General features: G+C 31.6%; 1 protein-coding gene across 11 annotated transcripts in view; it reads right to left on the bottom strand.

Annotated features, from left to right (window-relative positions):
* LOC143057986 (uncharacterized) overlaps positions 1 to 27,752 on the bottom strand; it is a 113,635-nt gene that overhangs the window by 6,034 nt on the left and 79,849 nt on the right. For 10 of the 11 annotated variants that reach the window (XM_076231444.1, XM_076231441.1, XM_076231442.1 and 7 more), the window contains 11 exons: positions 24,651 to 24,752; positions 19,383 to 20,509; positions 13,667 to 14,043; positions 13,097 to 13,288; positions 12,490 to 12,660; positions 10,416 to 10,547; positions 9,877 to 10,025; positions 4,062 to 4,220; positions 2,690 to 3,406; positions 2,010 to 2,168; positions 1,349 to 1,642 (listed from right to left, as the gene is read on the bottom strand). In XM_076231444.1, coding sequence (XP_076087559.1) covers positions 1,349 to 1,642; positions 2,010 to 2,168; positions 2,690 to 3,406; positions 4,062 to 4,220; positions 9,877 to 10,025; positions 10,416 to 10,547; positions 12,490 to 12,660; positions 13,097 to 13,288; positions 13,667 to 14,043; positions 19,383 to 20,509; positions 24,651 to 24,752 — 3,579 coding nt within the window. The remainder of the gene's footprint in view (positions 1 to 1,348; positions 1,643 to 2,009; positions 2,169 to 2,689; positions 3,407 to 4,061; positions 4,221 to 9,876; positions 10,026 to 10,415; positions 10,548 to 12,489; positions 12,661 to 13,096; positions 13,289 to 13,666; positions 14,044 to 19,382; positions 20,510 to 24,650; positions 24,753 to 27,752) is intronic. The other variant, XM_076231448.1, reaches the window with a different exon arrangement.

The following is a 27,752-nucleotide window of genomic DNA, read 5'->3' as shown; positions in this document are numbered from 1 at the left end:
AAGAGAGCAACTGCTAAGAATGGCAGCAATATGCAGAAAATGAATGACAAATAAATTAACAATGAGGTTTAAAAAGAATAAACAAATTCACTGCACACGAGAATACAAAACAAAATGGACTTCACACTAAACATGATTGTTGTTACCGTGACAACTAGTTTCAGTGACTTACCGTGCATGTGATAGTCCAATGTGTGTGCGTTTGTGAAATTCAAATTGTGTATTTTCATGTTTTTTTAAATGGACCTATACTTTACAATAATTTTCCTTAATTGGTAATAAATTTTATATTAAAGTTTTAAGTTAACAAATATAAAAGCAGGTATATAAACTTGTTATTCAGAAAAAATGAGATATTGACTGTTTGATTCTACAGTAACAAAATTTTTAAAAAATCCTTAGAAATATCTTCAATAAGCTTTATAGCAGACAATATTCAGCAAAAGCTCTATATAGGTATATTTACACTTAGTTGACATTAGCACCGAAATATCCTTATGAATTATTTAACATGATTATTTCTAAGGTTAAATAGCATAACTTCTTTTATTTTTTAAAGAATTATATTGTTGATAACTCATATAATAACTTTATTTGATTTTTACTTCCTTCCCTTTTTTTTTAAATATCACTTTTTGTAACTAGATTTTCCCTCTCAATATTGCAGAACTATAATATTCAGTGACTTAAGGTGGTACCCAACACTTTCACTAAAATTAATTTGGCTCGTTTAATTTTCATAAAAACACTGGTTATATAGCAATTTGACAAACACCAATTTTGATCATTGAAAAGCTTAATACTCCTTTTACAACACAATGTAATTAAAACGTTTAGCTGAATTTACAGAGTTATCTCCCTGTAGTGTTAGGTACCACCTTAATATAACACTGGTTCCAATTTCAAAATAGCTTTAGATTTACTTAGAATCATTATTCTTTTATTTAAATATTTTTTGTCAGTTGATGTTTGAAAATCAATCAAAGATAAGTCCTGTTTAAGAAGAATTCTACTGAGGGTCGTGGAAAGCAATTTTTTTTAAAATTAGTAACTTTTGGAAAGTCCTTAACCAGAAGGTTTTGATGGATAGTTTTATCAACTAAGTGCAAAATTAATAATAAAAGAAAGTTTATCTGATTTGAAGCATTCATGCATTTTTCAAGCAATCAAAATACTCAAGATAAATTTGTGTTAGGTAAAAGATGTCCATGTATATTTGTTCATGCATTCTACTAGAATGTATTTGTATTTATAATAAATATCCTGCCAACAAAGGAAGAAAAGGCCAACACCATATTTCGTATTTTTAAAATTCTAACAACTTCTGGAAAAGTGAATCAATGCTAACCCTCTTGAATGCCGCCTCTTCCTCTTGTGAGTGTGCAAACAACTGTTTCAATCTGTTTACCGATGGTAACTCGACCCCCGTCTCTTCGTTTAATTCTGTCCTACTTTCAGGTAGATCATCCTCTCCTGTTGTACCAATAATGACCGTAGGCTGAGGTCGCTCTCGTATTGATGAGAATCCAGAGTCGATGGACAGACTCGGAGATGACATGTTGGAATTGTCATCGTCAGCAGACCTAGGAGAAGCTGGACAGGACACTTGGAGAGCTTCAACAGATCTTTCTATAGCACCAACCTGTTAATACAGATCAAACTTTATTGATGTTTGTAACAAAGTCTAAAAGTGAAAAATTCCAGTCATCATTTATAAATAAGATGAGTATAATTTCAATTTCAATATAGATTGTTTACAAGATTAAGTTTATTATTATAGTTTTTCATAAAGGTTACTTCAATGTATAAGTATATATAGGTTATAATTATTTCTTTAAACTTCTTAGTTTTTTTGGTCTGTCTTTAGTTTTTTCTGTTGTGTTTTGTTACTTATTGTTCACTCCTTTGATCTTTTTTGTATTTTCACCAATTTTTTGGGTTTTGGTCATTTTTGCTTTTTGCCATGGTGGTGTCAATTGTCTTCTTTGTATCTTTCACGTCTGACTTACATCATGATCAGAACGGCAAGTCTCTGCAACTGTTTGAGCAATGTCATCTTCCAGATATGAAATCTTTCTTTTATCCCCAGAATGAGTGCTGTTGACTTCCTGTTGGAGGTGATTAAGTTTTGATTCAAGGTTTGATAACTTGCTTGCAGACATGTAAATCTGAAACAAATAATGAAAATTAAAAATAATGAAATGTAATATTGAATGATAATTCGAATTCTAATGGGTGTAAAAGTTGTCGAATTTTGATAACTTCGTTTTAGTTTTACCATTGTGGTTGTTATAGCAATCCACCTTTGTTAATAGTTGTGTCTTCCCTCTTTAGTTTTACATTAAGTATGTTTTTTCAATGATGATGTATTCCTGATAACCCAATCATGATGAAATACTGTTTTTTTCTTTGGAGAAAAGGAATAGTTTTCATTAGTTTTTTTTTTACTATTTTACTATAAGATTATGTTCTTTCAAAACTAATTCTGTAACATGTAAAAAATTATAGAAGCTGGTACAGTACTATTGCATTCATATGTGTGCATTTTATCAACGCTGATTATGTTGTGCATCAAAGTTAAAGAATTAATTGTTCAATGGCATCATTTATCCCAAATGACTTTGTCAGCTTGTGTTCCTTATTCATAAAAAAAGCCTCAAAATTTGTCTATTTCTATGCTATTTCTTACCTTTTCCTCCACATTATCCAGATCTTTCTGTTTGTTAACAATTTCAGCACCAGGAGAATAATGATCAGTTTTAACATCCCACTTTTTCCGTGGAGGTTTAGACGGAGTATTTTTATTATTTATAATATAGTCTCTACTGTAGAATTCAGCCTGAACTGGCTTGGCACCAAAATTAACAGTCTGAGGTTCAGAATCTAGGACATTGTCATTCAGATCACTTGAAATATTTGATGAGTCTAGAGATGTATCTAATGGCTGAGTATTTGGAGTCACGTGATCACTGTCGTCCTTGGAAACGGTCAAATGAATCTGATCAACATTTGAATGATGAACAGTTTCTGGTGTAAAAGAAGTGTCTGAAATAAAATCATCTGACTTTGTAGTCACATAATCAGATGTGTCAACAGTTAAAGGCAAATGACAAGTTTCTGTTGTTTTGATTGGCTGATTGAAATATGAATCATTTGTCTTATTACTTTCTTTTGATAAAAGTAACGAATGTGTTGGAATGTCACCATCCTCTTTCACAAACTGCAACCATTTTGGTTTGTTTTCTGGAATGTCTTTCTTTGACCTTGGTGTATGAATGGATTCTTCTGATGACCTTGGTGTGCTAGTTGCTAAGCAGTCCATTTTATTGTTGTCAATTAAATTGTCTGTAGATTCCACAAGGTCAATAGCCCTACTGGTTTTCCTCACATTTTCAGCTGCTGTTTTCTACAATTGATAAAGTTTATACTGTATTTCTAGATCATGTATAAACTTCAATAAGACTGCAACCCTTCTAGAAATTACCAAGGGGGGGAGTAACTGCTCAAACACTTCCAGAGGTAATTGCAGAAATGTTTTTATTCATATTCAAAACTTCATAGTTTTTTAAAGTGACAATAATTAATTCTGACAGGTACCTAAATAAGTAGGTTAATAAATTATTATTAAAGTGACATGTGTAAATGTGCACAAATTATGAATAAATAACTTTCATTTTTTAAACTATTCTTTGATTAATACATGCATGTAAGTGATTGATACACATAATAGCACTATATCATGGTCAATTTTTTTCGGTGATAAACATATTTGTGAAATAGTTTACATTTGCTAACACAAACTCTTTAAATAAATGATAGAGTGTTAATTCTTAAAACGACTTATTCTAAGTATCCATGGAGGTCTTGGATTGTAAGAATGATAAGAATATCCCTGTTGGCAACCATATGCCTTAAATAAAAACAAGCAGAATGATAGATGACAAACATAGATAAAACTGTCTACCGGACCACATAGTAGCAAGCTCATGAATATAAAGCTAGATTTCTTGACATATTATTTTAAAATGTTTTATGAATTTTCAAAAAGCTGCCCCACTCACCATCCTTTGATAATTCAATAAAGTACTATGTCCTAAATTATGGGATAGAACCGTATCTGCCCAGTTGTTATTGGTTACATCAGAAGCTGGGTCAAGGTCATGTTCAAAGGATGAAAGCATGTGATCAACTTCATCTAAGCTCTTGTGGATGTCAGTCAACTGTTAGTATAATTAAACGGTTAGGTGAGTACACATTTAAAACAGCAGAAAAATTTTCTCTCTAAACTTTGAAATGTTCTGTTCAATTGATAAATCATATTTTGTCCAATAAAAATCATTCAAAATATTTTCTGCTGTTTGCTTTAGTGATTCATGCTGTAAAATGATTAAATTTATTTTGGAATTCAACTGTTTTCAGTGAAATGTATGTCAAATGCATGGTTTGAACCAAAATGCATGACAGAAATGAATTTCATAGATAATACAGCATGTCGTATTTCTGAAGCAATGCCATTAAATGTTGGGTAAATCTGAGGCAAACATTTTTTTACTAGGATAAAATGAAAAATAGATAAGCCTAATAATGTGAATCTACCCAGAATTTAAATGACTTTACCCCATTATCTGGTTATAATTATTACATGCAGTGATTGTGTCTACTACTGGTTATACTAATGTATTATATACTGTGAAAGTACTTTAATTCGTGGGTATCAATTTTCGTGGATTGAGCAATATTTACATGTTCGTGGGTTTTTAAATTCGTGGATTTTAGTTTTCTAAAAAAAATAAAAAATTAAAGCCTTTAGAAACGAAGGTTACAAATAGTCTGGATTGAAGGAAAATGCAAAGTAAAAATTGACCCGTCACGGTGTAAATCGTAGTGATAACACTTATGAACCCATGATAAAGTGATCAACAGATTAAAGACCATCAAAGGTGTTAATTAGGCCATAAATATGTCACCTATAGAAAATAGTAACATAAACAAATGCTATAAACGTATCTTGAATTGTCAAATAATTCTTATCAAAATCAAGCCCAGCGTGAAATTTATTATTTTTCATATGTACGAGAATTATGAGGATATAAAATGAACACTTTATCATACAAGCATATCAATACCGGAAATCTGACTTTCATCGATTTAAAATATTTTTTATGAGAATTGAAGGATCAAAAGTTGTACAGTTTAGTTGACTGTCCCTTTGGTATCTTTCGTCCCTCCCTTAGTAGTCCGGCCGATCGGTGAAAAAATTGCTCAAATAATGAGGAAAGCACCAAATTCTGCATGATGTTACATTTTGGTGTACTGAGCAATATTAGCTATGGACCCACCCTCAAAATTCAATATGGCGGCTAATTTCAAGATGGCCGCCATATATTCTAAAATAATTTCCAGTGTTGCACAAACCACAGTGGATTTGATGCTGGAAGCTCAAAATTCTACAAATTTTAATGATTCAGCGTACTGAGCAATATAAGCTATGGACCCTACCTCAAATTTCAATATGGCGGCTAATTTCAAGGTGGCTGCCATATATTCTAAAATATTTTCCAGTATTGCACAAACTACAGTGGATTTGATGCTGGAAGCACAAAATTCAACATATTTTAATGATTTGGTGTACTTAGCAAGATTTTATTTTAATCTATCTTTGAAATTTAAAATGACGGCTATTTTCAAAATGGCCGCCTTGAAAAAAATGCAAATATTCATTATTGAGAATTGACCTGAATTTAATCATTTCATTAAAGTATAGTGTCATTCAATCTCTGTTCCATTTCTATCCTTTTGATTTTTCCTGGCTGGTCATTTCCTATACAAAGTAGTAGCTTTCATAAACAGCAGCAGTAGTAGCTTTCATTAAAAGCTGCATGTTTGTTTTGTCTTACTTAGGTCATACATAAAAGCTATGATTTGAGATCTATCTGCCGTAAGATATTATTCATTGCCTATCTTATTTCTTGGTTTGCAATATTTTGCAATTTGAAATATTATACTGTGATTTGGGAATTGTATAACAACATATCAGTGAAATGGCAGGAATTGAGAACAAGAAGGACAAAAATATTGAATTGGCAGCAACAGAATCACTTGGGGATATGGAGAAACCCAAAGCTTAAGACACTTTAACAGATGACAACTATATTCAACAATTGTACAAAGAATTTTTAGCAGATAGGAAATATATTGCTCAAAGAACAGCTGAGATTGACCGCAATATAAAACAGAGCGAAGCATGAATTGATAGAATATGTTATGGTCTCATAACGAAGCAAGCTGAACAGAGAGGCAATATATATTAATAATGAACAGATGGGAGCAATATATCAGCAACTTCAGCAGTCTGAACAGATGATAGACGACAAGGCTTGTAGTAAGCGCTTGGCGGAATTGACGGTCAGAACAATGAGAAATTCAATGATGTGGTGAGACGGATGGATGAGCTGACAACAACTGAGGAAGGAGACACAGTTCAATTTAAAAGTGCATTTGAACAGCAGGACACTTTCAAAAAAATGGCATCTGTTGTAAGTGAATTATTGGAGAAGCGAAATAAAGGAGAAAAAAGTTACTGCAATGGGCACATCATCTAAGCCAAAATTCGACCTTTAAGCCAGTACAACACAAGTACACCAAAAGTACATAACAAACTTCTTGCCTTAGATCTTTCCCCAATAATTCACATGAGCCATCAACCGCACAAACTCTGTTGAATGCAAATATGGTGTTTTCACCTAAAGTCGATAGTCCTATTGCAGGGCCCTTTGCCCTGATGAGACAGTTCAAATCATTCAACAACAACCTCTATTTAAGAACCGAAACCTCTAGTACTGATAAAGGATACCATCAAAAGGTTTATGTTTCTTCTTACGGACACTTACAACCTTCTATAAATCAATCATATGTGGTTCAGAGCTGAACACCATTACAGAAACAATTGGCTGCAAGTTGATCTATCAAGTTTCTTCCATGCTGACTGCAGTGCCTACTAACGGTATTATCCCTGTCGAGTCAATGACAAATCCTCCTCCTCCCACATTTATTACTCCAATTATGACAACATCATCAGCTTCTGGAGCTCTAACAGGCTTGCCACAACGTTACAGTAAGCTGACTCCACTGACCAATCCAGGAAAGGGCAAAGGAAACTAATGGAGAGTGGCATCAGCTCTTCTTCAGACTCCTCTTTGGATAGAGAATATACACGATGGCAAGAACATTCTGGTGCAAAGAACCGGATTCGAGCTGTTTTTTCCCATAGCATTGAAATTAAAATTGATTTATAAAAGAAAAAACATTCAGACCAGGTTGGAACCAAAGCATTGCTTCTAAAGATAAAGATTCTGCAAGGCATGTAATAGAGAGGAACGTAGAAACGATGAACAAGGCGTTTAAACAATTGAAAACCTCAATATCCAATCAGATAGCAATATATGGACCAAAAACAGTCAATTATGCCCATCGGCAAGTCTTCTCTGCTGATGGAGTAGTATCCCCGACCGATAAAGGGAATATGAGCAGTGCTTTGGAAAATGGTTCGTAACCTCACTCAAATTGTCACAAAACTAGCTGGTGTTATGCTTTCAACTAATCAGCGTAACAGTGGATTGGCCGATCAATATAACCTTGGGCCTTCTGATCAATATAATAGTGGAGGATTACCATATCAAAGGAAGATCATCTGATAAATTGAGACAAGTTGAAGAGCCCATATCCATATAATCGCAGTAGATCGCCAGATAAATTCAAGTGTAATGCATATCGACCAGAAACAACCATACCAAACCAGATGATATAGTCCATAAGGACAACGGTTAGCATCTCCACGGAAAAACTCCAGAAATCTCAGTTATTTCAGGCAACAGCCACCTTTAACCCAACAACGGAGTCTTTAAACAACAACGGGTCGGACCAGTAGGCCAACGCTCGATTCCAAAGTCTATTTGCCATGAAATATCACCTCATGACAAAACCGAACAAAGGCCCACGTCTTCTTCCGATATTGTCATCAAGACTAACCATTATAAATAGCCTAGCAATACGAGATATTATATGTGACCAGAATGTGAGCATAAATGTGGACACTGTTGCAACGATAACATTACTGAATGAGAATTTTTTCTTAGACATTGAAGATATGGAGACCGTAACGAGATTTGGTTGAACAGCTGGTTACTGGGAAGATTTAAAAGAACAACCTCTCTCGACATTGATAGAAAAAAACATAAAATGGGATGTATGCAAAGCGCCCTTAACAGACAATGATATACTTGGGCTAGATATTTTGGACACACTGGGCGCAGTGATAAGTCTGAGTACTCCCACACTTACCATCAACAACAAAGTGAAACATGCGGCATTTGTTAATAGTGGAGGTGATATTTCAACTCAGCAAGTTTGCATGAAACAAACAATCACAGTTCCGCCAAACTCTGAAATGACTATTATCATTCAGTAAAACTAATAAAAGTGCTAACCAGGAGTTCGTCTAATAACAATCCCCGCTGACTAGTTGAAAAAAAAATTGTTGTCCCTTATTCATTTGAAATGATGGCAATTGTCGCATCCGCCTGAAGAAAGCTACACCTATAGATATTGGTTTCATAGAATAATTTGACGATATAGTGGGCACGACAGATGAAACTTGATAACTGACGTAAGATGTGGCATTGACGAGACACTAGACAAGATGCCCTCGGCACTGCCTAAAAGTTCAGATAAGTTACCTAATATGCCACCACATTTAACCGACCTATATATCAATGTTCAATCGACTCACTACAACCTATTTCATTCCAACCATTAAAACTGAAATCGATGAAAGAACATTTACAATAACATCTTACATATTGATTATTAATTTGATTTTCATTATTTGTTTTTTTTTGTATATATGCAGCCATATTTGCAAATGTATGCGTTCTAGAAATAACCAAACTATTTTATTTATATTTAAAAATTAATTGATAACAAATTCAAGAACTTGAGGACCATTTTTTAAGGATCATTACTTTAATTTTCGAAATTATTTAAAATACCTTGCGGACAATCTTGATATTTATAACGATTTTCCGCCATCTTGAAAATGGCAGCCATATTAGATTTTTCTGAATGGGTCCATAGCTAAAATCAAATGGTATACTACCAAGAACTACTGTGCAAAGTTTCATGCTTTCCTCATCAAGTGAGCAATTCTTCTCTATATCTACACCAATCGGCCGGACTATAGGTGATTAAAGATTAAATGGGTATAATCCTGCATGCTGTTGTAGTTCTGTGACTGCTATTAAAGTATTCTCAGATTTGGCGTTATTCAATATATTCTCTAGATCATATCAGTGGTCAAACCTACCGATTGGGATCTCTCCATGTCTTGATTTGGACAATGGTTGTTTTATTTCGTTTAAAGTCATCCACGAAAACCACGAAAATTGGTACCCCACGAATAAAAGTACTTTCACAGTAATATATATGTATAGTGGTTCTATATATTTATAGGAAAATAATTTCATATTATATATTTTATGAATTATAATTGTATGTAAAGAATAGAATATATAAGAATATAGTACTGACTTATTTTCAAAACTAGCTAAACCAAGATAATTCATTTATCAACATATTTATCTAAAATAGTTTTAAAAAAAATTGTGCATCATTTTATTTTATTATAAAATTGAGAATGGAATACATGTTCTATGTTTCATAGTTTATTTCACATTTTTGTCTTTTCCCACCTTTTCTTGGTTTACATAAATAAATGAATCTCAATTATGTAGTTTATTTAAAAGTATGAATGGTTTTTGTTTGTATTATATATGGTACAGATTCTATGTAATCTTAAAACAGAATTCTATAAAATCTTACTTCATTGGCGGTATTGAGTAAGTCCTCTGCAGCATCAGTGACGTCTGTTTTTGTCTCATATAACTTCCTGTTTAGATTGGTCAGTTGTTGGTCATCTTTACGCTGTGATGATGTTGGTAGTCTGACAGGTTGGCTAGGTTTGACTTCATCTGTCATAAAGGTCAGTATATTTTGAGATGAAAGCAACATATGTACAAATGCTACAAAATTTGTTCTAAAAAACATGGTGAATGTGAAGAATAATTGGTAAAATAAATTAGGCTGTTAGTTTTCGTGTTTGAATTGTTTTTCATTTGTCATTTTAGGGTCTTTCATAGCTGACTATGTGGTATGGGCTTTGATAATTGTTGAAGGCCAACTATGTAATATGGGCTTTTGCTCATTGTTGAAGGCTGTACTGTGACCTGTATGAGTGATATTTGCTCTTGTGGAGAGTCGTCTCATTTGCAATCTTACCACATCTTTTTTTATATTTCAAACATTTCTATACATATATTTTGAGAAAAAAAAAACAGTTTCATAACATGCTGCACCCTTACCTGTATCAACAATCAGTTGCGCCACAGACTTAGTTTCTCCTGCGATGTTTTTGGCCACAACAGTGTATTCTGCATCATCATTCATTGAGGCAAAATCTATCGTCAAAATATAATCACGGTTTCCAAACTTTTCTGCAAATAGAACAAATCTAATCTTTATATTGCCATATTAAAATGTCTTAAAAGCTAAATGCAAATCATTAACTAAAACGTAAAGATAAAAACCTTCAAATCGTCAACTAGAATGTACACAGTCAAAACTTACAATTTATTAATCTGAATGTACAATGTAAATCCATTAATCCCCTGAGAAAAATGTCAAATCATAAATCATCATTCATTGAGGCAAAATGAAATCACGGTTTCCTAAATTTGACAGCCAAACAACAAATCTAATCTTTAATTTTGCTCATACGAAAACAGTCTTCTGTGAATAAAACAGATTTTTTTTCTTTTCAACAAAACCAAAGGAGTCACACCCTGTAAATCATTCACTAAAATGTACACTGTCAAAATTAACCTGCAAAACATTAACTAGAATGTACATGGTCAGAACCTCATAATCTAAATCATTAACCAGAATGTATACTATAAAACTATTAATACCTTGTGAAAAATGTCCTAACAGCTGTCATATGTAACAAGATTTAAACTAATCTGATGTCACAACAAAACAAACATTTAGAAAAATAAATATTTTTATAATCAAAACTGTATAGGAGTTTACATTCCATGACAGAAAAGATTTGAAATAGATGAGAAAATCCTGACAAATATATCCCATGGCCTTGTGTGTATTCTAAATTAATGAGCAGAGAATGACATAATCTGGGGTCCATATATAGGAAAATACAATGACGGACAGATCATTGGAGGAGTGAAATGTTTTACCCTTATATTTTATATGGTGTCTAGGCCTATAAGTGTTCTCTGCCAGGGCTTTAAGCATTTAACTATGATGAACAGAAACACCATTTGCAGAGCTAAGTTTTAAGCCCTTTATTTAATATCATGTCAATGCCTACAAAGGCAGTGTTCTGGGCCAGTGTTTTTATCACTACTATAGTAATGAGATTATATATTACTTGAAGCTGGATGATCAGAAATTCTTAAAGATTGTGTTTTGGATGTGATGCCATAGTTTGTGGGAAAAAATGCTATTTCATAATTCCCTGTGAGGTAAATTCAGCTCCTGGACAGCACACGATGAAAGAGACACTTTTCCGACTTTGGCATTTAGCTGACTGTGCAAAATTTTCAAAGCGCAAATTTAATGCAGTATAGTGCCTTTCAACTTGCTCTTTATTAACTTAAATAAACCCATATTTTTTATTTGAACTTTTCAAAGCAAAACATTTGAAATAACTAAATTTTTCCAATATTATAATCTTTTTCCCATATAGTACCTCTTTATTTAATTTTTAATTTTGACATGTTAAACATTTATGGAGGCGAATGAATCCTGGTCATCAATCATATGATAACATGATAGAAACATTAGATTGGAAAATGTCAACAAATTATTGAATTGTTTTGAAAATTTAAAACAAAAAATCTTTTTACAATATGTCATATCAGTGTCTGAGAAAAAGGGGAAAATTAAAAACAAATTCATTCAGCATATAGAAAAATTTCAAGTATCAGTAAAGTGGAAACAGATCTAAAATGCATAAATACTTTACTTTTACATCATTATCAAGCTGCCAAACAAAAATAAAGTCATTCGGCTAAGCGCTTTCTGAGAAAAGTGTAATGAATAAAAATGTTATGAGGGGGGATAGGAGGGGTACTGGTCCCGAAATCCCGGGCTTAAAAACACGAAATCCCGAAATCCCGGGCATAAAAATACGAAATCCAGAGGTCCAGAAATTCGAAAAAGAATTCCCGGATCCCAAAAGGGTCAATCCCGAAATCCTGAGCTTTAAAACACCCGATCCCGGAGTCCCGATAAAGGTCCTACACTATCCCCCCTCTGTTATGGATGGACAAACAGACAAACTTGGGGACAAAGCGATTACAATATAATGCCCTCTTCAAGATTTGGTCTATAATAAAATAAAAGTAAAAAGCTTACCTATCTTATAACAATCATCATTTGCCAGAAGCTTCCCATCCTTATACCAACATATTCTAGGTTGTGGATAACCTTTGACCTTACACCTGAACTTGACTGTTTGACCTTCAGTGGCATCAACATCTTGTATTTCTTTTAAGAACTCTGGCTTCTTCAATTCTTGCTTATTTTCTGAAAGGGAGAAACATGATTGTTGTCATATGTCGAATAAAAATCCCTTTTTCTTTATGTCCTTGATCTTATTTCAAATATGTAATGCTTTCATAAAGACATTTTATGTCCAACATTCATATATCTTTTATTTTCCTTTTTGTTATATTTCGGCTTTTGGACTCTGTTAAACTTCACATGAATGCAATATATAAACAACTTTGTGTCTTTTTTGTGGTGGGAATTTATAAATACCCTGCCACTTCTGGTCTATGTTTTTGATAACCTGTTTTTAAAACTTATTTCTATAGTTTGTTCTTGTGTTGTACTGTTACCCTCAAACATGTTTAAACAGGCAACTTCCAATGACAGGTGCCCTTAATTTCATGGATCACCAGAGAATTATGTTTTTAGGACCTATGCAGAAATCACAGAATTTTCTAAAGTTAGAACTTACTTTTGATTGACAGAATCATATACTGGCAACATTGTCCTTTCTCATTGATAGCTATAGCCATGTATTGTCCTCCATCAGCTTTCACAGGATTGTAGATTGTAAGATAACAATGGTTGCCATCACGACTGGTGGTGTATTGTTCAGAATCCATTAACTCTACCAGATCTTCCTCAACTTTATACCAAAACACATCTATAAAAGATAAGTTGAAATAATACATAATTACTGTACTTCATAAATTTGTATATATATGAATTTTTAGAATGATGTATTTGTTGTCAAATCAGTGTACATGTATTGCAAATAATTTAAATTTTTCACTGAATCACATGAACAGTCGACTCTCATTTGACTGAAAACTCAGCATGAGTCTCACTTATAAAAAGTCAGTATAAAACAACTACAGCTAGAAATCAAAAACACATTTAAATAAAAAAAAACTGAATAAGAAAGATGTACAAAGCCTGATTATAAAATCAAACAAATATAAGCTTCATGCAAATTGGAGTTCTCTCCCCATTATTGTATTCACTCGGGGGCTTTGCTGCTCTTAAAGTACAAATAACTCACTTATTGGTTCTGTGCCTGCAAAACGCAATGAAAACTTGGCAGGTTCCCCTTCAGGGACCTCCAAACTTTCTGGTGGGATTTCAAATTTTGGATCTTCGCCATCTGCTGGCACATATTCCTCTAACAACTTTTTCTTTTTTGATGAGACACTTTCATCCGCACTACTTTCAATATGAGATTTTGACATGGATGAAGACCGTTCTCTGACATCATCCACATCAGATTCATCTGTCTGTACTGAAGATGATCGCATTCTGTTCTTTCCATGTTTCTTACTAATTCTTGAAATTTCTGCAGAGGTATTTGCATAAAATGAGGATTCTTCATCGCTAAGGTTACTTTCCGCATCTGATAAATCAGACATTTGATCAACATCTCTGAAAACAAAAATAACAAGTTGAAATTATTTTGAAACATTTTTACAATATTTTTTTGGTTTAACAAAAATGTCAATGTTAAACATGCAAAACCTTCTCTGAGTGAACTGGCTCTAGTAATGCTGGACTTAAAACCAAAATAAAGTAAAAAAAAAAAAATAGGTCTAGCAAAATTTTGAAAGACAATGTACTAGTTGTCACATAAAAATTAAATGTCAAACATTCATAAAATATGAGATCATATTCCTAGAGTGATTTGACCCTGGTGATGCTGAAATAACATCCTATCCAAACTCATCAAGTCAAAATTCTAAAAGTACGGCAAAATAATAAGAATTAAACAAAGTGTCACTGATTAGAATGCAATTACTAAAAGTCATCAAAAAGAAAGAAAAAAAACAGTACCTGCGGATGAGTCTTTGAATAAAATATACAACAAAAATCGCTAAAATTGACAAGATGAACTCCATTTTAGATCCAAAATTTGAATGCAATTTAAACACGTAAATAACATAAACACTTGAGAATAAGTTTATTGCTAAAAAAGGCTTATAATTCAGGTCAAAATGAGGTCAAATCTTTATAAAGGTAAGCAACAAAACTTTGTGCCTAGAATGCAAACAAATAAAGGCTTTGATAAGAGTTTTTACAATGTTTACTTTATATGTAAAATACATACTACTAAATTATATAATCCTTTATCTAACAAGTTGTTGTAATGTAAAAGTTGATCGTCATGTCTCAAGTTCCATACAGATGTATAGAGTTTAAATTCTATATCTTATTCTAATGTTGTTAAAAAAAAAAGCCCATTATATTTGTTTCAAGTTTCTTACAGATCATGCATGTAATGTATGTGTTGATGCATCTACCTTTAAACAGCACAACAAAATGAACAATAACCTTTGTCAATACATTTGTCCACATGTACATGTAATATAGCAGTCCAAAACAAACAATACAAAAAATGGACATCTTTATCAATTTATTCAAAGTGTTTTTTTTTGTTTTTTTTTGCATCAATATTTTAAACGTTTTTTAATTCAAATTGGACCAGCTCCCCCAAGTGACACTCACATCTTTAGAATCCAAAAATCGCCAGGTAAAATAGAAAAAAGGTTTGGAGGGAACAAAATATGTGCATGATGTTATGATTGATATAGGTAATACTTCATGCTTTTGAATCTTAATTATAGAATAACTAATTGAAGAATTCAAATAGAGAAAAATATTCAACGAGTGACCGAACAACACATTAATTCATGAATGCGCGTAGCGCATGAGTTAATTATCAGTGTTGTTCGGTCACGAGTTGAATATTTTTCAATATTTAAATTCTTTAATTAGTTATTCTTTTTATTACATTGGCAAATGGTTTTTTTTAAAAGAAATTAATGTAAAACATGTAAGGAACTATATCTTTTTTTCGACGCATTTACAATTTGTTTTGGTCTGCCGTTATCGACGTCTTGACAATGCCTATTGTTGTATGACGTCAGAGAGTGAAATAACCACGTTTATTTCACATGTGAAATTATTGGTTTTTATTTAACTGGGAAATCAATGTAATTCATTGCAACCAATGTAATAAAACAATTTAAATCTCCTTGAATTATTTCCCATTGATCATGTTGTATTCAAATCTATACCAGAAAATACATATTTTCAAATCCTTTGAGAGGATTACAAGTTTTACTTGTGTTCCACATTTTGTTCCTTATGTTTTCAAAATATAATTTTCAGTTACAAAATAATGCAAAATATTAAAATAATTGTGAATTTGCTGAACTAGCTCATATAAATAACTACTATTTGGGAAATCAGTGCTTGTAGGTAAAGAGGAACACTGTGTTATTTGGAGTTGATTGTACTGTAAAACATTATGTTATTGGATGAGAGGTTGTATCTTTTGGTTCTATTTTGATATAATTATCATCAAAATTTTGAAAATTTTTGAAAAATAATCTACCTTAACAAAACGCTGAGTGGTAATTTTTAACCCAAATGTTAGTTAAAACTTTAAAATACTAATAGATCTACATTAAATTACCAGCATATTTATTAGTAAATCTAGCTTTCAAATAAATCAAAAAATTATCCAAACACCAATATAAAATCTAGTTTACCATCATTTTGGTACCAGGAAGGGAAAATTTTTATGATAAAAAATGATTAATTATCAATAATATGTAAAATATTTTCAATAACAAATTCTAAATTTTTATCTAGAAATTTTTTTTTTTAAAGTCATAGCCACACAAAATGCTTTATTTTTCAAAAAATTTGGCATTCAACTAAAAAAATCTTACCCCTTAGGTTTATCTTCCAACCTGTTAAAAAATGACGCTATATAACAGTATACACACATTTTCACCAGAAACAAATGTCCATTAGTTAGTAGATATATCAGATCATGAATTTCAATCAAATATCATTTTCGAACAAGTCCCAAAATATGGTATCATCTTTCACATGTCAAAACTTTTGTTTATATCAGATTTCAAAACAAAAAGTTTAAGAACTCTTGTAATTCAATAAAACTCAATGCAAGTATTGAAAATAACCTCTACTTGTCAAATTACATGTTGACACTTTTATGTTAGATTTTAAAGGTAAAACATTCGGTAAAAATGTCTCAAGTTCGTCAAATGACTTTGTTGTTAACCCTGTTACTGATTACATGCAAAAAAATTCCTTACATCGTGTGGTAACTACAAGTTATAATGTACCTAATGTAAATACTTGAATCATTCTTACATAATTCATTCCTCACATTTCTGTGTATACCCTTGAATATGTTTAACAAGGTGGTTTATCAGGGAATTGTTTTTTAGAGCACCTGTCCAAAATCTATAACCTTTCAGTGGGTGAAAGTTATGTCTTTTCTAAACGTTTTTTTGTCAATTTGAGAACTTTGTTTAGACATCCCTGATAAACCTTTACATCCAGTGTTCTCCCCAGGATTTTTGGATAGCGCTGTGGTAAGCGCGTGATTTTCGACAATTCTCAGTAACTTTGTCGCAGCGCGCGGTTGGTTTGTAATTGATTTGTTATGTGTTTTTCTTATATTATGCTATTGATGTTTTCTCTTGTAATGATGTCCTCATCATGCTCATGGAAGTTACCCCTTTGTTTGCTAATGTTATTGTCTGGATATTGACATGATCATGATGATAGAAGAAATTTTTTCTCCATTGTAAATTCATATAATCCTCATATTATCTGTCTATAAAACCCAAGGAGAAGTCTTTTCCATGGTGGGTCTATACCAGACTGCCTATGTGAAGATTTCTTATCACTAACAGGTGATGTTGCAGAACATGTAGGACCAAGAATAAAGTCATTGTCAGCTTCTGTGAGAAAGTTTTCAATGACAAGATTGGTATTTTTTACATTTACTTTTATTAACATTTCTAGCAAAATACAATTTTTTAATAAAAATGAGTATAGTATTTCAAAGGAAGAAATGAAATTGCCCTTTCAATAATATTCAAATGTTATCAAAGACTTGCTTAAAAAAAGGCTATAATATTCCAATTATGAATATGAAAGAAATCCTATAAAAATATTTTAAAGAGATTTTTTATTTCAAAGGTGAATTACCAATCAAATACATTATGCCAATTGAATCAACTACCACCTTTAGAGGTGGTGTTTGATAATTTTATAAACATTTGAATACTTGCCACCAGATAAGTTTGTCAAGATTTGACAATACTTCTTTTAGGTCTTTCCCTCCCAAATTATCTCCCTTACTGGCTGACATAACTTCCTGTTTACAGTTGTGGCCTTTTTAGCATTAAATACTATTCCTTATCCAAGCCATCCTCTGTTTACATTAAATTTAAAGCAATATTTAATTAATATATATTGATGATTGGTTGACAAATATCGATATTTTATATATATTTACACAAAATTTTCGTTTTGTTTTATTCCCTTACCCATTTGAAAAAGAGCCATGGATGGACAAGTAATCGTAAAATACGGGCTTATAATGAATCCCTTGATAACAGGGATGCTTCCATCAAGCAATACAGGTTCGACAGTTCGGTTGTAAACGCAAAAAAAGTAATGATATAATCGTAGATGGTTCAAAAAATGGTCGAGACCACGTTGTCAGAGAAGGGGGTAAAACTTCCCTTGTATCATTTAGAAATGAACTTTTCAGCACCCGAGACATGTATTATATGTCTCTGTTAGCACTGTCCATTCCTTTCATAAGTTTCGGCATTTTTTTAAAGCGAAAAACTCGAGGAAGGAAAGGTTTATTTGGCAGTAAAAGTTTTGCAAATGGCGCCATTTTGATCATTTATTGAACTGGCCCCTACGATATTTGACATCGTTGGGTGAATTAACGATCTCTCGGATAAATAAACCAGTCGATCACGTGATCGGAATGTGTACAAAATACCGGAAGTTTGAAATTCAAAAACAATAGCGCTGCTTTTTGATTGGATAGCGCTGCGGTCTGCCCAAATACCACCGCGGTGAATTCAAATAGCGATGAACATCGCGGCGCTAAAACGGCCTGGGGAGAACACTGACATCATTCAGTCTGTTTTTTAGAATTGTCTCATTGACAGTCATTATACATGTACTTCATCTTTTTATTTTTTTTAATTTTTTATCTTAAATGGATTCAAAATTTGTCCCAGACTGGAATAGTTATATGATAGTTTAAGGACTCTTTGTCCACCATCATATATACCAGATCTTTTTACATTTTGCATTTGACCTTTTTGAATTTAGTATAGACTATGCTGACATATGATTGGTTGATTATACAAAATTATATTCCAAATTTTCCTAGACTTGGTAAGCATGATAAGTTGTAGAACATAATGGATTTGTCAACCATAGAGTACATACAAGAAAATTCTGATAAAATCACCTTTCTGTTGCTGAGTTTAAAGTATAACAAAAAAGTATAAGCCTTCATATCCTACTAAGTTTTTGGTTTATCAATAAACATGATAAAATGGAGAATGGAAATGTATCAAATGTATCAAAGAGACAACAAACTGACCAAAGAGCAGACAACAGTCCAAGGCCACCAGTTGATAAATGCAGAGTTTCCCTTAAACCTGTGAAAAACAAAAAATATTCATCTACCCTGCTGTACCTAAATATTTTCAGCATGTAAGCAGAAATTCAAGTCATATTTCATGAGGTCTAAAACTGATTTTTAACCCTGTTAAATACTATTTATTAAAAACAGATGAATTTAACTGTGAATAACCAACAATTTTTACTCAACAACACAACAGAGATAGAATTTTAACTGAATAGCTGTGTGTGTTCTTTAGGTCACTGAAGTCACTATTATTTGAACTTACCTTTGACCTACTTTTGGTGACATATATTCTTTAGGTTGAGGAATGGTCATATACACTTGGGAAAGTCCTTCCACTTTTTTTGTCTGACCAACATTTTTGTAAGGAGTGATTCCAGCTGGACTTTTAAATATCCAGTTGCCCTTCCAATTTTGTCCTTGACCTTTATTTTCTTTTTCTTGATCATCAAGGTCGTCATCCTCATCTTCAGCCCCCTCTTCATCCTCCTCAATAATAGGAGCAAGATTCATTGATAATAAATCTGGATCAACTTCACTTGTCCCATAGTCGTAATCGTAATCATCAAGACTTGGCAGTGAAATCCGAGTATCGTCATGTACACGATCATAAGTGTCATATCTTGAAGAAAATTCTTGTTGTCCTTCTGTTCTATCAACTTTCTCTACCTCCATCGGTAATTCATCTAAATACTCCTCGACCTGACGAACCTGAGGTTGGCTTCTCGAGGACAAGTCCATTGCAAAACTGCGTAATTTTTCAAATTCATTTTCAACATTTGTACTAGAACTACTGAAACTTTTTACGGATTCACATTTTTCTATTTGTTCTGATTCACATAAATCATTTTCTACATCACTATGTCCTAGGCTATCTACATCACTTCGTATATCACATTGAACAGTTTCATTCGCAGAATTTGGCCTTTCTGGCTTTCTTCTGTCTTTTTGGCTTTCATACAATTCACATTGCACCATTTCATTCACAGATTTTGGTCTTTCTCTTAATATAGTGTCTTTTTGGTTTTCATACAATTCACATTGAACCATTTCATTTACTGATTTTGGCCTTTCTCGAAAACTGCTTTCTTTTTGGTTTTCATAAGGTTCACACTGCATTGAACTATCTTGCAGAGTTATTTTTTGATTCACATTATTAGTCACATGACCTTTGCCATTGTTTGTCACATGACTTTTGGCAGTGGAATTACTATGAACAGTATCACATTTTTCATTATCACTAGGCATCGATTCACTATCAAATTGTCGTTCATTGTCACTTTTCTCCTCCGACATTGAAGAGTTACGTGCCTGGTCAACTTCATCTTTACGACCATCCAACTCATCAAGACAAAAGTCCAGATGATGATCTCTTCTGTGATTTTCTAGCACCTAAAATAATAAGTTTCAAAATTTATTAACCTGAGTTACCTCCCTTACAGTGAACAAGAAAATGAGCTCAGAAAATTTAACTGTTAAAATACTTAAGAGTTATTTCCCTTGGCCTGTCAAGTTTTCATCCATATTTTATTATTTGTTTTCTCAAAATGTGTGGGGCTTGATTTTTAAGATCAGTTTTGATAATTAATGAGATAACATCTTTAAGCTTGTTTTTTTTTCAATTTTTCTCACTAAAATTAAATGATAAAATAGCTAACAAAGAAATATTTCATTTGTTTTGCAAAAATATTAAATTTTTTTATAATAACATGTTTTAAAAGTGAATGATATATTACATTACATTATTAAAGGTTTAGAAATAAGATCCAGATGTAAACAAAATATATGAAATAATATAATATTTTATTGTTATAAGATTTAATATAATAGTTATATAAAACACATGTTGTGTTAGGCTCTGATCCTGTCCATAACGTTATAGTATGGTATTTGTTTTCTGTTTTGCTTTTTCCAATCATATTGTGTTGTAAAATGTGATGCCCTTTATGGGTTCTTGATTAGATTAATAAAATTCTCTTATCTCTTATCTCTCTCTCTTATATTATGACATATCATGTGTCATCAGTTTAGTAAACTTACCTCATCATATAAACTAAAAAACTAAGTCAAAACTCACCTGATAAAAAAATCCAATATAGAACATTGTAATGATATTCTATTGTAAAAAGTAAAATCACAAAAATACTAAACTCTGAGGAAAATTCAAAAAGGAAAGTCCCTAATCAAATGGCAAAAACAAAATCTCAAATGAATGGATAACAACTGTCATATCTGTCACCAAGGTCCACTTCCAGAGCACTGTTAGATAAGGGGGAGCTAACTCGTATGTGCTGGAACCAAGAACAGGGAGTCAGTCTATCGCTAGAATGTTCTGACAGGCATAGCTAAAACCCAAGGAAGGTTTTCATAATTAAATTACAATAACAATTAAGATGAATGATGATATCAAATCAATTAGTAAACAATTCCAATTAATAATAATAATCTAAATATCAAATCCAAAGTAAAAAAAAAAAATATGCCTCCACATGTTAAAATTACTCTCATTAGTAAAAATATACTTTAATTAAAAAAGCCTAATCCTATGGATAATTAAATAAAATCTTTGAACTTTTAGAGTGACATATGCTAAATACAATTAATGTTTCAAAATAAAGTGGTTTGAGCAAAATGTCTCAACATAAGTAAACATTGATTAAACAAATGAATAAAAATGTTTACCAAATACAAACATAAAATTTCCTTTTTAAAAATAAAACATATATTTATCCAAAATAACACTAATATAAGCCAAATATCACACCATGACATATTCTATGAAAGTATAACACCTATTGTTTTTTACTATTCGGATGTTTACCAAATATCAAAATTCTTTCAAATTTATAAAGTTAATCTTCTTAACTTTTTAAGGATAAAGATCATTGTTCTGATTTGCTACAAAACTTCTTGTTTGTCACACTTATTGTAGGTAAACAAAGGTAAATGTTCAGGTAAACAAAACATTAGTTGTATACACATTGTGTGAAGAATAGGGATCCATACTGTTTAACATGGATTACTATTGTACAATTCACCTTTTCAGAATCTAAAGGATTATGGGTAATCTCATTGTTTTGTACACCAAAAAGAAAATAACATTACTTTATTGGCTCAATTTCCTTTGTTTAGAACGTTTTAAACCCATCACAACGTTTTGGTGTACAATATGCTTTTGAAAATATAACCCAGAATGCATTAGATTCTGAAATGGCGAATTCAACAAAAAGTATTTTTGAAATGTTGAATCATTTCATCTTGAAGGTTTGAATTAGTATACTTTATTTTGGAAAAAAAATACAAATCAGAAACAAGGCCATGAGCATAACTTCTAGCCTTGAAATCATTGATTGATTGGTGTTTAACACCACTTTCAACACTATTGTGCTATTTCATTATAGTCAGTCTTTATTCAATGGTGGGTGAAGCTTAGTTGTGGCCAGAGAGAACCACAGACTGACTTGAAATATTATCAATGAAATCAAATAAATAAACATGTTAAGGTGGTACCTAACACTACAGGGAGATAACTCTGTAATATCAGCTAAACGTTTTAATTACGTTGCCTTGTGAAGGCAATATAAAGCTTCAAAATGATCAAAATTAGTGTTTGTCTAACTGCTATATAACCAGTGTAATTTTCTGATAAAACGCTTGGTTCAAATTTTTTGATTTTTTGATATTTTTGTAAAAGGGTCAAAGTAAATAATTTGTCAAAGTTTTATGAAAATTAAACGAGCCAAATTAATTTTAGTGAAAGTGTTGGGTACCACCTTAAAAGCACCATTTCTCCCCAAATATTAATTGCCCCAAAAATGTGACATACAGCAGATTTTGACATACTGTGATTTGAACTTTAATGATTTCAGAAATATAAATATACAAAGAAATGACTTTTATTCTAACAAAATTTCAAAAAAAAAATCTTTTACTGAAAATTATTTGCAAAAAATTTTGAACAAAGAGAAACATTTTGAATAAAACTACAACCTGAATGAAGGAATTGGTGACCATTGGTTCCTTCAAGCTGCTGGAAAGCCACACAATAAAACAGTGTAAACACATTTTGGCCACTTCACGAATATCCAAATTCACTGTTGAGATTTGAAATTCTACTATTCACAAGAGCAAATTCAAAATCTTGCCATATGGTTGCAATAATTCCTTGTGAATCATTCAGTTTCTAAACTTTTTCACACCAATTCAACAAAGAAAAACTTTCACCTTAAATATGTTTATATGTTTATCAAGTTCCAAAATCATGAATGAACTATTTTAATGCAGATTAATTAGAGCTTTAATACAAAGGAAAATTTAAACCTTTTTGATCATTATATGTTTTTAGGCATTTAATAGTTTAAGGTTTAATGAGACATATCACATATATGTCAATACACATTGTACTTTTATTTATAGATGACAGATTCAATGAAGCAGTAGGCTATTTGCCACTTCCCGTAATTGACCCTGTAATTAGGGATCCCTTTTTTAGTTTTAGGGGCCAAAAAACAACCCATAATTGATTTTTTTATCTTTAGTGTTTTAACACCCCTTTTAAGCACCGCTTTTGGGCTATTTCATGGTGGCCAGTTTTTATTGCTGGACGAAGCTGAAGTGCCCATAATTGAAGAGAGCTTTCTAAATAACTACATGTAAATCTTGAAATCCTTTAAATTGAATTTAAAACATGATCTATTTGTATTATTTACTGATGCTATCATTTCCATTTCTCTAGCTGGTATATACTTTGTATAGAATACCCAATAAACAAACAAACAACGGACATAACTCACTTAATGTTTTTTGTGATTTTTTTTTAATTAAAAAGTTTAATTTAACACAGGATCAAGGCAACATTTAACAGTCTATTTTGTAAACTGGACATATCATACTAACTAATCAATATTATTTTTGGCCTACCTGAAAATATCATCAACTAAGGGTTCATTTAACTGTTATAAGAAACATCGGTTAAAAGCTCATTAGAGCTTATGTTTGTCTCTGTTTGTATACCTTGTAGACTCTAAATAAAGCTTATTTATTATCATTTATTTACATTGAGCTATCTCAGGCTTCAATAACTACCTCATTACGTTACAACAGCATGAGCTATCCCAGGATTCCATAATAACCTTAGTAACAACATCATGAGCTATCCCAGGATGCAATACTAACCTTAGTAACAACAGCATGAGCTATCCCAGGATTCCATACTAACCTTAGTAACAACAGCATGTGCTATCCCATGATTCAATACTAACTTTAGTAACAATAGCATGACCTATCCCAGGATTCCATACTAACCTTAAGTAGTAACAGCATGAGCTATCCAATAATTCAATACTAACCTTAGTAACAACATTTTGAGCTATCCTAGCATTCCATACTAACCTTAGTAACAACAGCATAAGCTATAAGCATAAGCTATCCCATGATTCAATACTAACATTAGTAACCACATCATGAGCTATCCCATGAGTCAATACTCACCTTATTATCAACAGCACAAGGTATCCCAGAATTCCATACTAACCTTAATAACAACAGCATGAGCCAGCTGATCTTCGAAAGACTTAACAGGATCTGATGATTCCTCTGATAATGACGAGAGATCTGAAACAGCTTCATCAGAACCCTGAAAAAATTAACAATAATTATCTAAATTGTTGATTAATTGGTGTTTAATGACACTTTCAGCATTATTTACTATTTTGTGGCTGTCATTTTTTATTTGTAGAGGAACTCGGGAAGTCATAATAGCCAGCAAGAACTGACAACCATAGGTAGGAAAACTGACTATCCTAGTCAGTTAAGATTGGAATTGAGCCCACCTGTCATGTGATAATTTTGACAGGCTAAAGATTCTGTAGTTAGACTTTGCTATAACTACTAAACGGAATGAGGTATTGCACAGTATAATGTTGCATTCTGTTTTGATATGTTACATGTACCTTTATACTAATTTCAAATGATTTTTATAATATTTCCCCCCAGACTGTGTATTAGGCCTTGACATAAGGGGTTTAAATTGGCTATTATAATAATGACAGTCATAATTAATTTTTCTTTAACAAAATACAAAATTAATATAAAATTTAGCATGTCAAAACTGTTTTACTATCTTTTAAAAATGTTTAAAATCAATTACCCCCAAGTTCAATACATTTTTAAAATAAATACTTGGGAAATCTTGAATGACAGTTTGAGATTATATTTGACTATTGAAACTTCTATAGTGTATAGATCCCATATTTATATATAATGTATTTATATTTATTTCATATTTTGTTCTAATACTTTTCCCGAGTGTAAGGCCATGACTCCGATTTTTAAATCAGATATAATCATGATAATGATAGTGGTTATTAAATTTAATATTTTTCTTTAACAAAACATAAAATTAATTCAAAAATATGCATGTCAAAACCATTTTAGTATCCTTTCAGAATGTTTAAAATCAATTACCCCCAAGTTGACAACATTTCAAAAATAAACTCTGAAAAACTGAATGAAACCAGCATGTGATTTAATTTTGTCATTGAAACTTCTCCTACAGTGTTAAATTGTATTCTTTAGAAGTAAGTTTCATTCACAAAATTCAAATTTGTAAACAAGATTTTATTTAGGATGCTGATGACAAACATATTCTATTGATAAAGAAACTTGAGATTTTTTAATCCATGAACTATCTTTTCAACTGTAAGACTTGAACATAAGCTGGTATCATTATAAGGTTCAAAGAACACCCAGGCTCCATAGAAAATGTCCACTGGACCAAGAAATATTAAAATTCTTGCATGAAGTTAGTTTTAATATATACTACATACACATGTTAAAATGTAATATGTAATATTTCATAAATTTATTCATGAAACTTGAGAAAGAGAATTTACATCAGGGATGAGAAAGCAATAAATTTGCAATTTTCATTAATTTTTGTCCATATTAAGCTGCAAAATATTATGTGGTTGGTATAAAAATCCCTATCAACTGAGTCAAGCCATATCCAATTCATTTTTTAGTTTGTTCCCATGTTGTGCAGTTACACCACTGTGCCAAGATTAGGGTTGAGAGGTTACAAACATATTTTTCCCGGCCACAATTTGCTTTGGTTAAAAAGCTCTTTATTTTTTCCATAGTTTTGAATTTTCAAATATTTTGGCCTTGAGCATCACTGAAGAGACATTCAATATCAAAATGTGCATCTGGTGCAGGAAAATTGGTACCATTAAATAAATATTAATACAACAATGTCTCTACCATATTTATTAAAGTACTAAAGCCCCCCATATATTTGTATCTCTTATCAGTGAGTAGGATAGTATGATACTATAATAGAGATTTAATTAATCTCTCAGTGCTAGAAACGTCAACAGATTCACCTACTCTCATGTTTAAATACGTCACATCAGTAATCCTTGTCAGATCAAGGTATGACAATTAAAAAATTTGGCCCAATTTTTCACAAGATTTTGTTTCTATACCCTACAGACCTAGTTTCTATCATGATATATCAAAACTAATTTCATATTGTAAAGGTTCCAAATGTAAATATACAGATATTTAAATCTACAAATAGTTTGACTAATCAAAAGATACCAATAGTCCTTGAAAATATCAAATGATCATCTTCAAACTTGTGAAATAATTTGTGGAATGCCTAAAAAATTTGCTTTATAAAAAGTATAGATCTATAACTAGAATCGAAATTGTTCTAATACTTCAACTCACATTTTGAACTTTTTCTTTGTTTGTCAGGACAATGTATTTTCCAAGGCGATGAATTCAAAATTTTGCTAAACAACCCCTCTACATAATTATATATATGTATTTCAAATATTTTTTTTTTTTTTGGGGGGGGGGGGGGGGGTAGACTGTTAATCGACAGTTTTTTCCAGCTATATTTGAAGCATATAAATATACAAATAAGGATATGTGATATTATTTGCAGATGACACAACTTAACTCCACTGTAGTCTAATTGTTGTGGATGCAAGCAACATGATCTTCAATAATGAGCTAAACTAGCTTCATGTGAGAAATAAAGATGGACACTTAAACAGAAAGAAATTAAAAGAATATGTCCCAATTTCAATGTATCCTATTGCTTAGCTTTACCACAGATCCTATCTTAAGGTATATTTTTTATTGACAATCCAGTCTTAATATGTCCACATCAATAACGCTATGTTAAATGACCCAATTTGTAATTTTTTTCTAATTTTTCAAATGAACCTGATTTATTTCTGACATATTTTAAGTTTTATAATACATATATTCTATAGAATTCAAAGAAAACACATTTGTTACAGATTATTTATGGTGAATTTCCCAAATCCAATAAAAACGAACAAAAGATGTATTTATAATTTATATGTCAAGATGTCATATGAAAATTTACTTGACTCAAACTAGCGAAGTCTTTCAAAATCAAATTGCAGCATTAAAAATTAAGGAGGCAATTTAAATTTTAACATAAACATCTTTTGTATATATTAATTAGTCTATATTTTCCAACAATGCAACCTTTTTTCAAATGTTTCTGTTGACATATAAATTTTATCATTGTAAATCAAATTTGTCTTTGCACTTATATGCATTTACACTTTAAATCTCATTCACAACTAAATATATA

The sequence above is a fragment of the Mytilus galloprovincialis genome, chromosome 14, assembly GCF_965363235.1.
Source record: "Mytilus galloprovincialis chromosome 14, xbMytGall1.hap1.1, whole genome shotgun sequence".
In the NCBI taxonomy this organism is placed as follows: Eukaryota; Metazoa; Mollusca; class Bivalvia; order Mytilida; family Mytilidae; genus Mytilus; species Mytilus galloprovincialis.
This window is presented reverse-complemented; position numbering and strand designations above follow the sequence as displayed.